Below are 11,862 nucleotides of genomic sequence, written 5' to 3'. Positions count from 1 at the left end.
AAAAAACTCTTACTTGGATCAAAGTTACCACAAATATAACAGAATATGTTTGGGTCATTTACACAACCTTTTGTTGCCATAGTGATGACTAAATAATATTTAAGAGAAAAAAGAAATGTCAAAGTGCACGCACAAATACTATCCAGAACTGACACGTCATCCGGCCTGTTATCCGTTTATATACTAGCGGTGTGTTTCTTGTGAGTTCTAGAACAATCGATAAGACTCTCACGTCGCGATTGGTCTAAAGAAATCTATAGACAGTGGTTGTTAACATTTTAAGCATAACAAAAATGTGACCTGATTTCAATGAAAATGATTCAAAAGTACATATTACGTATTGTGAAAAATATGTATGTGATGGGGAAAAATGGATATAATTTTTGAATCCAGCGTACAGGAATTACTGTAGAACATGTAAACATTTCAAGACAATAAAACCATCGCAGGCCTGTGTAATTAGTGCTTTACTCTTTTTTGTTTTTTGTAAGAGCACAAAGTATTAACGTAAATTTTGTTCAAAAACTGTACAAAAATGTAGCTATAATTTAGTATTCGGTATTACCGGATCCTTTATAGCTTGTGCAATCTTTCGCGAAAATTGGTGAAAACTCATCAACATTTTCTTGGGAATTTCTCCAACTTTACGCCGGATGTTAGCTTTCAGATCATTAAACATTCTTGGCATTATTCCACTTTCCTTACCCCCGCCCCCACTTGAGATAAATGTATGGGACTTTATTTCTCATTGTACTTTAAAGTAGCCTCATTGCTGAAAGGCACATTTGTAAAACATAACAAATTCTATTAGGCAATAAACGATTATTTTGCGTTACTTAGATTTTGAGTTATACAATTATTAATATTTCAAAGTTAAACACCTAATAAGCAAAGGTATGTAGACTTGAATTTCCGTATGCACGATTTCTAAAAATAGTAAAATACTGTATGAAATTATTCATAACGCAACCATCAGTGGAAGCATATATAAACACTTAGTGTAATTTATTTACTGTCATTAATATTTTACGATTGTTGCCGTGAACATCTAATTAGTAGGTTTTTATGTTAGCATTTAATATTATTTCGACCGAACCAGTTTTTGCACGTGGTGGGTCGGATGGATAGGGGAAGAGGAGAGAGAAATATAGTTCAGCATCACCCAACTATCGTCAAGGTCGTGACTGCTGAGAATAGTGCCAGTCTTGACAGATACTGTCAACACTGAGTGTTAGTACAACACTAAAGCTTAAAATGAATAAGTAAACCTGACGCGAAAATGGTTCATACTAGAATCTTACAGTAAAGCCTCTACAGGCTGGAATGTGGATCCGTCTTCTGCATTGGGTGAACTTCCGGTTACCATTATTAACCTCATTTAGTTAAACCTTGTTGTCTTCTGTAAAAAATAAAAAAAGGAGGAAAAACTTAATGGGAGTAGGTCAAGTTGTGAAATACACTGGAGACACCTGATAACTTTTTATTTTCGTAAGACCAGTCATTTCATCATGTAAAAAATAAAAAACAATCGTTTTAATTTAGTTTAAACAACCTAGGTTTTCACCAACAACTAAATCTACACTTGTTGTGAAGAATCAATAAAATCTCGCTGTAATTATACTAAACTTATACAGGTCAATGAACTATTTATTCAAAAATTAAATTAGTCGAATGACTTGAATCGTTTAGTGAACTCACCTGCAATTTTATTTGATTCAGATTAATAAATAAACTCACTATCGCAAACAAAAAGAATAAATATAAACAAAAACGTTCTTTTATATTGCTATTATTTACTGTTATAGTATTCAGGCACCTGGTGTGTTACAGGTAAGTTATAAGTATCCATGATATGTTGCTTGTTCAGGGAATGTTTTTGGAAAGAATAAAATGAATTCGGAAAACAAATGGACAGACTCGAACACGAGCGAACAAGTGAGAAAGCTGGTCTTTATTATCACGAGAGAAATTGCTTAGTTTTAAATAAAACTTTCCCACTTTTATGTCCCTGGTGCAATAGCCCAAATCATAGATTACTTATAAATTGTACAAGTATCTGTGTCACCACCCATCAGGGAAGCGATAATACAGCAACACCTAAGCACTTATAAGTCTTTATAGAGTGATCACTGTGTTATATGTAACCTTTGTGGAAGATAGAAGATTAGCACACATTTAAGACCTTTCACATCAACTAACTGAATACAGAATACTTGAATATATATACTTCTATAAAGATATATAATTTTCTAGTTATAGAGGGGTGAAATAAAGCAGGTTTTCAAATGTCCCACTGTTACGATCGTCTCAACACCACTTTGTTAAAATCGTGCCATTCTTACAATTCGCTTCCCTCTCTTGAGTTCATCATGTTTACTTAAATTGTACTTTCCTAACAGGAATGGACTCATACTAACGTGAACATAACAAATTTCTGTTTATTACTATAATCAGTAACACATAGATTTAGAAATAGGTTTTGTTATTGGCAGCATATTGCTTTCTTCCTTCGCTTCTTTAAAGCGATTTATACCTTCTCTCTCACACATCTCCCGGTCTTCACCCTTTTCGTGGAACTCCTGTCTTTTACATTCCTTTCTCAAACCTATGCCGAACAGGTCTATCTCTTCTTGACCTTGCACCTGTTTGTTGTACATCGGTTTGTAACGTTTCACAACCATATGGAGTATTGTTGTTTCTATACTGCTTAACTTAGAATGGTGGCTACTCACTCTAATAATTTTATAATGACTTAGATCATACTGGCCAAAAGTCGGCTTCTTCCTTACCTCTCTTATCCTAACCGATGTTCCTTAAACCTAACTTCATAACACACACACACAGTTTTTTACAATCCTAAAGCATAGTACTTTTATCGACTTTGTGTAATTTGCCTAAAAAGCAATTTCCTTGTTTTGGTTGGATTTTCTTGATGTAATCGAATGATTACAACCATCTAATAGGTATAGAGCAACCATAAGAAATGTCGAAACTGTATAATCTTAACCTTATAATAAAATCGTCTGTGCATGGTGTTTATTTTCATTGTTTTAATTATCAAATATATATTTTCTTATTACAGACTGGCTTTATAAACACAGTGTAACCTTTGATGACATGGTCAGTAACGTAGAAATACTGGACGTTTCTCGGTGGCCAGTAAGTTCTGGTTTCAGTTATTATATCTACAAGTAGTAAAGAAAATTTTGAAAAATCGTAACAAGGTATTATTTTATTTTATTTTAAGATAAGGCATATTCGGGTTTTGAACTCAGTGTATGCAATTTTTTAATGTTTTATCAATTTGACTTGTATTCATAGTTATAATTTCATAAGTATGCATAGTTCCTAGTGGTTATTTAAGAAACTATTTTTTCCACATATCTTTTTTCTTACATTTTTTTTATGGATTGGTACATTTTCAGATAGTTTGGAATGAGTCAAGAATTTGGCGAATTTCAAACTGATTTCTTTGTTTGTTAATAACATATTTTTGATTTTTCTTTGTTTCTTTTTGACAGAAGTACATCTGATATTCCCCATTTTTTAGTTAGTTTCGCCAAGTGTTTTTTCAATTCACGAGGTCAAAAAACAAAACATGATAGTCTCGATTTGGTTCACCACTTGAGGGCGTTAGGTTACGTCCCAATTACCAATTACCGTATCAAAAAAAAAGTTTAATGCTTAGCTGATTAGTACAAAAATTTTTCTTCGTAAATATATAAAACTGGTCACAAATAACTTCCAGTATTAAGAATACAGGTTTAAAGTTTACTTTTTCTTTATGAATTTATCCAGAATTTCCTTCCTCTTGGTACTCCAGGATAGTGTTGAAAGAGTGGTTACAGCATGGCTTAATTAAACCATACCAAAATAGATTTTGTTTATCGTCTCAGATTTTAAATATAAAGGTAACTTTTTTTTTGCGTGTTTCAAGTACTAACTTCTTGGAAACTTGTAATATAATATCAGAAATTTAAGAAAAATACGCAAAATTTATTATCTATGTCAATGTTATACTTTTACTCTAATTTCCAGTTGACTTTTTATTACTTCAACGTTTTGTAAAAGTTTAAGTTAACAATAATATTTTATACCTCCATGTTTATTTAATTAAACATGTCATTGTTTCTTAGAATGATTCTATGCCAGAAGAGGAGGTACGTTGGGCTGACGCCTGCTTGGTGATCTACAGCATTTGTGATCGAGACAGTTTTAACAAGGCCCACGATAGTCTCGATTTGGTTCACCGCTTGAGGGCGCCAGGTTACGTCCCAATTGTGTTAGTAGGAAACAAAAAAGACTTGGAGCACTGTCGACAGGTGTCTTATGAAGATGGCAGTGAACTTGCCAGTCAATATGGCTGCAAATTTTATGAAGTATCAGCTGCCGATTCTTTTGTTGAAGTTTCTACCGCTTTCCAGAACTTAATTCGCGAGGCAAGGACATTGCATCTTCAACGTTCTTTACCTCGCCAAAGAAAGCTCAGTATTGTAAGTATGTCCAAAATGTTTGGGGCTATGTTTGGTAAAACTTCTCCCAAAGTTGTGGTCAAAGATAAACGCCCGTCTTTTTCTTTGTAAGTTGACTTTTAAATTCATATGTAGTGGTCAGGTCTGTTTTAAAATGAGTTACTCGGCTGAAGCTAGTTCGCGAAATTTCGTTGTACAATTCTATTTAAAAAAAGGTCAACTTTTGCTCTTTATTTATTAAATACTACAAAACTTTACTCTTCCTGCCATGCGCATTCCTCGTGGCAAATATAGAAAAAAATCTAATAAGGAACAAACTGATATTCATTAAAGACGAAACGGAAACGCAACTGTAAAGAAACATTATATTCACTACTCAAAATGTTGAGATTATCAATGGTCAAACTTGCTTGTAACTCTTGACTATGTTATTATAACAGCATGATTGTCTCCGTGGTGTTGGTAGAATGCCCACAAATAGGTTTCCTCCCAATTCTAATTTATCGAGATAGCACAATAATTTATCCTAGTGTACTTACTCTCTATGTATACCGGAACATTTTGTTCTATTACAAAAAGTCCAGTAAAAAGTGGAGATTGAAATTATGTAGTATATCTGTCTATATGCCTAGGCAAATATAGTAAATCACGTATATATACAGTAAAGGTTTTACTATCCGGTATATGCTGGATTTCAGCAACGCAGGATACGCGAAAATTCTCCCTACGAAAGCGTTTCCCTTGCGATATTTCAGAGGAAAAACTTTGACACCTTGTTAATGTTCTAAAATAGAGTATTTCTATATCTTTATAATGATAACAGTTTTAAACAATAACACATTTTGTAAAGAAACTTAACTTTTGGATGTAGAAAATATATACAGATAACGTAAACACATTGCGAATCTCAGTTCAGGCGGCTAACAACTGAAGCTTGCTGGCGGGAAAGAATATGAACAAAACCACAGCAGCGCCACTAAGCGGTAGCGTCGGTTAAGTAGAGTCGTGAACTTTCGATGAGCTTCGAGAGCGTTCCGAGACATTCCGGATGGAATTGTGCTGAATGCCGGTTTCTACAATAAGCATTTGTATTTGGAGATATTGATATTTCCGATTACAAGAGCTTTCCGGATGCGAAGATACCGTATATGTAAGCTTTTACTGTATATACAGAAGAAAAACAAATAGGAAAGATGGCAGAACCCACTCAGGATCTCGGAGAATACATGCATTAAAAAAACAACAACAAAGAGATACACCCCTTTCGCTCTAGTGAAGTATCATGTAGGTGCACGAACATACATATATACATTTACCAGTTAGAGCTTTTACACTAATGAACATTTTCATATATAAATAAACACGACGCTCAGATCTCTCTTTGTGGGATGTTTTCTGGGCTTATATGTTTGTTAAACATGTATTGTCTGTGTTTTATAAAATTCATTAATAGCTTATGTAAATGCTGTGATAGAGAATTGGTTTATGTTAGTTAGTGTTAACTTCTTCGTCGATACTTTCACTTCTGAAAATAAATAAACCCTCAATCCACGCACTCTCGATTCTCTAATTTAAATACGTCGGTATATCACTGAGTTAACTACAAAAAAACCTATTTACCGTTAAAACCAGACTTCTGGAGAATGACCGCACCAGCAATAAAAACGTCGTACCTTTTAAATACTCTAAACAATGGGCTATCTGTGCTCTGCCCACCACGGGTATTAAAACCCGGTTTCTTGAATTGTAAGCTCGCAGACGTACCGCTTTGCCACTGTGGGGGAGGGGGCTTTTAAATAAGTCTTCCTACTTATAAAAGCTGTAACTTGTAAACATACTTAACACCAATAAGTAAAGTCAAATGAGATTATATGTATAATATATCTTCGAAATATGTGAACAGAACTGGCACAGAGAATGGTATTATTTTATCAACTAAGAGCCTCTCTGTCTTCAGTACTATAAATGATAACGATATTATGAAACAGTTTTGTTGTGTGGTTTATGTAATGGACGAAACATCTTTACAATAGGTAATATATTACTTTGTGATTTGCAAAAAAATATTTGTTGTCGTGCTGACTTTAGAATTTTTATTTATTATCATTTTAAAAAGGTCAACGTACGAGGCACTTAGTAATAATTTGCAAAAAAAGTTCTTCATATTTTACACTATGAAAAGGCGTCATGTTGTAGAAATTATAACATAACTAAAGATTACGATGTTTCTTAGAAATTCTCAAACGTTTTTCGAAATTTCAAACCTGTATGTACAGAAGTGCAGTGCAACAAAGTTGAGTAGGATTAGCATATTAGTGTATTCATTTGGAGAAATGAACGTAAAAAGCAGTATTTACTTAATGTGTAATAATGCTCTTTTATACAATTTTTGCTGTTTTGACCTTGTTTTTCTATCGAACACTGTTATTATGAATCAATAAAGTTATTAATTTTACAGTCAGTTGTTGCATTTTTTTCCCTGAGAATAAAAAATAATACAAAACTAATTTCTACAATGCTAAAAATTAAGGGTTATAACAGCTAAAAAATCCTTTTTAGGTGTTTTAAACTGAAATAAAAGGATTAAAACTGATTTACTGGATTTGCATCACTTATCTTACCTTAAAGCGTCGGTAATTAAATATACAACTGTTTTAATTGCATGATTAATTATAGTTTTCTCTAATTACTCGCGTGTCAAAAAAAGAGACTTGCACACACGTACTATCAACATCTTCAAGGTTTTTGTTAGAAAAAAAAACGAATATTCGGCTCATTTTACAAATGTAGCAATAAATACATTTTCGTTCAGCTTTGATAAGACATTATTACGTATATAATAAGAAGTGCTATTTCGCTCAGCCTCGATGTTAATGAGTTTTGAAACATCGTTGTAAGTTCGTTCAGTCCTGATGTTGATGAATTTTGAAACATCGCTGTAAGTCGTTCAGTCCTGATGTTGAGGAGTTTTGAGACATTGTTATAAGATCATTCAGACATGCTATTGTGGAGTTTTTAAACATCACGATAAGTTTTCAGTAACAGATAAAAAATCATACTTGAAAGAGATGCTTACTTAAAAAAAATCTTAATCATTGCTACAGATGGAAGATGTTCTGTTTAATAATCATTGGAATGGTTGAGTTTAAACCATCAAACTGTCCACTGCAATAAAAGACATGCTCTTTATAAAACTCTTAATATATGTCTAGTTTCAATATATATATATACAGTACAAACCAGTTTCTTGCTTCGAAGTTCCCCTTAAAGAAACTTCAGGTCAGGTCCAGTTACTCAGGCAACAATGAAAAATGCCTTTTCATTCAGCAGTTTTGAGACATCGTTGTAAGTTGCTCGTAACCGAAAAAAATCGTACTTGGAAGAAACCTACAAGCCTTACTACAGATGAAAGATAGTAATGCTTTTATGAGAAGTCTTGTCGTCGCCAAATAACAATTGTAAGTAAAAACATCTTGTAACTAAAATATTTCTATATGAAACACAAAGCTGTTTATAAGTACCAAGATATTAGTTTTATAAGAAGTCTCGTCGTTATTGATTAACAATACTAAAAACCTCTTACAACTGAAATATTTCTATATGAAACACAAGCCTATATAAAACAACCGAGATATAAAGATTTCTAGAGCATTTCTACTCTCAACACATTCAATATAAGCTACATAACATTCGTAATTATAACAACTATAGCTGATACAGTGTATCAATATCAGTCGTAATGTAATGTAGCAGCATAAAACTAGGAGTGTAGCTAGAAAACCAATATGTATAGATACAGGCTCATTTTGTGAAAGGTGTACAGATGTTGATTAAGTTACCCAATTCGGACCAAAATGTATGGTTATCTTCGCTTTCGACGGTCTGCCATTTGGTTGTCATTACGTTTGCTCTGGCAGAAGAGACCATGTGGCTAATGAATATACATTATAATATATTCATAAAGGCTTTTTCATATTTGGAGGCCGAACTGTCAAGAATGTTCTATGACAATTATTAGGTCAAAATTAACAGTTTATTAAGTAGTAAAATAAAACCAAGTTTAATGTTTGCTGAATGTTTTCAAACTTCCTTTAGTGATGGAAATTTCACGATTTTATTGTATATGCTAGATTTGTAACAATTTGATATATTTGTGATTCTCGTGAAACCTTACGACTACGGTTTAACCGGTCTCTCGAGCACGAAGCTTGCATTATCACGAGGCATATTCTGAAATCCACAGGCACATTTTCCTAATTCAAAGGTTCCATTTGCTATTATTGGGGACTTGTAGATCTAGTTGCGAATATTTTACAAATGATAACACGGTTTGTTTGGAATTTAGCGTTGCAAGTCCGTAGACTTACCGCTGAACCACCGGGGGACCGATAAAACAAATTTTCAAAGACAAACAATTTTGAGTTGCTACAGGCCTATCCAAAATGCCACTTTCTTAAAAATGAAACTTTCCACATGTTAAATATAATAAATAGATGGGAAATGGCTGGCCTGTTGTTACCTGTATGAACATTATATCAAATTCCCTAAATTCTAAACTTATTTGAATGGCATAATTTTTGAATATTGTCACCCATAATCTGTTACATATCTTTTATTAAAGCTGATCAAACTTTTAACACTTCTGTCCAGAGGATTGGAGGCTATGCCTACACTTTTTCTATGAGAGGATTGGTTGTTGCTAGGTAACGATGCTATACGATCATATAATTGTAGCATTTAATCAGGTTCATACAAATTAAGGAATGCGTCTTCATATCGTGATTCTGAGTAGAAATGTTTTTGTATGTCTCAAAAGAGTAAGGTATCTTGGTAGAACTGTTAACTTGTCGGAGTTATCAAGTATTATGGAATTTTGGTTTTTGTCTCTGTATGTGAAACTAGTTAGTTACTCCTGATTTTACACTTTTCATAGGTAAACATGGGAGAATGACGTAATAATTAAATTCATTTGTAAACCAACTGGAACTGTTATAGACCGTAATTTTTTATTTTAAATATTTTCATACATAGAATGTGTATGTATCACATACAATCATCCTTTCTCCTCAAATGATATGTCTACTGAGGTAACTCAGTGAACAGTTTACCAATAGAACTATCAACGGCTTTCTTATAGTTTTCAAATTTAAAAGAAATGGGAGCTTTTCTGCCTTTAATTTTCTACAGTTATTTCAATCTGGTTCACGATGGAAAAAAAGAGCGCTTGATTTTATGTGAGTAAAAAAATATATACATATTCTATAGAGAAGCAATGGCTAATAAAACTCATACTTCATAGAGAGAAGTCAACAGTAAAATAATATGCTAAATCAACACAATGAACTGGAACTACAGAGGGTTTCATAAATATAGACTACTTAGACAAAGCTGTATGCACAATTACAAATAAAAGGACCAGTTTACACCTCTTGAGTGATAAAGAGTAGAGTATCTAACCACAATCCTTTGATTAACAATTTGCCTTCAGAGAATGTAATCTGAAGATATCTCACGTATAATTACATCTGTATCTTCTCTTTTACTAAGATGTTCACTGCAAGAGATCTGATGGGTGTGTAGGCCTACTGATGAAAATTAAGTAAATATCTATGAAGCTGTACAAACTCAGGAATTGATACGTCTTTTTTTTCTCTGCAGCACCACTGATAATCAACACTTTCTAAAGGACTATTGGTAGTCCTATAAATGCAAGCTGTTTTTGTCTTCTTTAAGGTCATGGGTGGCAGGTGGATTAGTTGGTAAAATGGATTTATAAAGGACAATCTACATGTCAAATAAACATTCTGTACCTTGATGATATGCAGTTTCCATTAAAGAAAGAAGAAATCAGTACTTGAAGCCTCAATCAGTATTTCACATGATTTATCTTGGAACCAAGCTGAATTAAACTGTTTAATATTTTTAGTTCATTTAGATTATAATTCCAGCTACAAACCAATGACATTTTACTCGTATGTTACAAATTAGTAAAACTTTTACTTCATAAATGTTAAATTACATCCTTGTCCTAATGTATTGTTACGACAGTGGAAGTCATGTGATGCTGTAAGCATGCGCGATGGAGTTTCTAGAAGGATCATGACTGTTCCTGGCAACTCTAGTCTTTCCCAGGCGCCCTCTATTTTTTATTTTGTATATAAGCTTGGCAAATAAAGCGGAGACAAGAACTGCAGATATACAGATAATTGAGTCAAGCTAGCGGTAGTGACCGTAAGTAAAGTGCGTGAATCGTTGTGAATTATAGCGTGTGTTTAAGTTAAAGTGACTGTAAAAATTCTGTGTATTGCAAAGTTGTATTGCGAAAGAATAAACTAGTTTTATTTAAGAAAGGACTTGTATCGCGGAAGTTTCTCGGAAAGAATTTTTACGGGAAATTATGAAACAAGTAGATACGTAACAAATTGATGTCAGAGAGTGGGGCAAAAAGAAAAGAAGATGGAAACGAGAAGTGGCAAATCAAACTACAGCTTAGCAGATTTGATGTCAGCAATACAAGAACGGCAAAAGAAACAAGAAGAACGAGGAAAGAAACAAGAAGAGAGACAACAGCAGTGGCAGCTCGAACAGCAAAATAAACAAGAGAGACTACAGCAGTGGTTGGAGGAGAAATAAAATGAACAAGAAGAAAGTCTCCAACAGTTGAGAGAAAGCCAGCACACACAAATGGAAAAGATTAGTAAATTTCAAAGTGAATTAAATACATTAAAGGATGATTTACTGTCTTTTACACAAGGAAGATATATTAGCCATCGATATAATCAGCCCCAGACAATGGGAAGCCCCTTCCAGACCCTGCAGCTAAACTCTAATGCAAACATCTTCAGTCCTGTCAGAAGTCACATCCCAGACATGAGTTTCAGCAATAGGGGTGATCTAATAAGAAGGGAGCCACAGGAATTCGATGGTAAGCATATAGAGCACAATTTGAGCTCCTGGCAGAAATGTATGGATGGACAGAGGAGCAGAAGGCAGTGTAGCTGGCAACGAGCCTGAAGAGACAACCACTGGAAATACTTGGACAGTTGTCAGCAGACGACAGGCACAACTATAGAGCACTGGTAGCTGCTCTAGAACTCAAAATCAGTCCGAAGTATATAGGGATAGGTTTAGGACGAGAGTTCGTGCTAAAGGGGAGAGCCTGCAAGAGCTGGCACAGGATTTAGAAAGTATGGCACACAAGGCCTACCCAACTGCACCACCCGATCTCTTCAAGTTGTTGCTGAGGGATTAGTTTATAAATGCCTTGGACAATCCACAACTGAAGATACAAGTAAAGCAAGCACACCCCTCTACTATGCAGGATGTAATGGCCAGAGCTCTTTAATTCTTATTCTATGTTAAGTCCAGCACAGAGGTACTGAGGGTGGTA

The 11,862-nt window shown here is 33.9% G+C and overlaps 1 protein-coding gene across 2 annotated transcripts in view; it reads left to right on the top strand.

The window, feature by feature from the left end:
- The window catches only part of LOC106469129 (ras-related and estrogen-regulated growth inhibitor-like), a 25,999-nt gene extending 19,066 nt beyond the window's left edge, over positions 1-6,933 (top strand). For both annotated transcript variants that reach the window (XM_022398320.1, XM_013929595.2), the window contains 2 exons: positions 3,083-3,159; positions 4,137-6,933. In XM_022398320.1, the coding sequence (XP_022254028.1) occupies positions 3,083-3,159; positions 4,137-4,583 (524 nt within the window). In that variant the 3' untranslated portion in view covers positions 4,584-6,933. The remainder of the gene's footprint in view (positions 1-3,082; positions 3,160-4,136) is intronic.
- The last annotated feature ends 4,929 nt before the right edge of the window (positions 6,934-11,862 follow it).

This window comes from Limulus polyphemus, unplaced genomic scaffold, assembly GCF_000517525.1.
Source record: "Limulus polyphemus unplaced genomic scaffold, Limulus_polyphemus-2.1.2 Scaffold94, whole genome shotgun sequence".
NCBI classification, from domain to species: Eukaryota; Metazoa; Arthropoda; class Merostomata; order Xiphosura; family Limulidae; genus Limulus; species Limulus polyphemus.
Note: the sequence above shows the minus strand (reverse complement) of the source record. Positions and strands in the feature narration are given on the sequence as shown.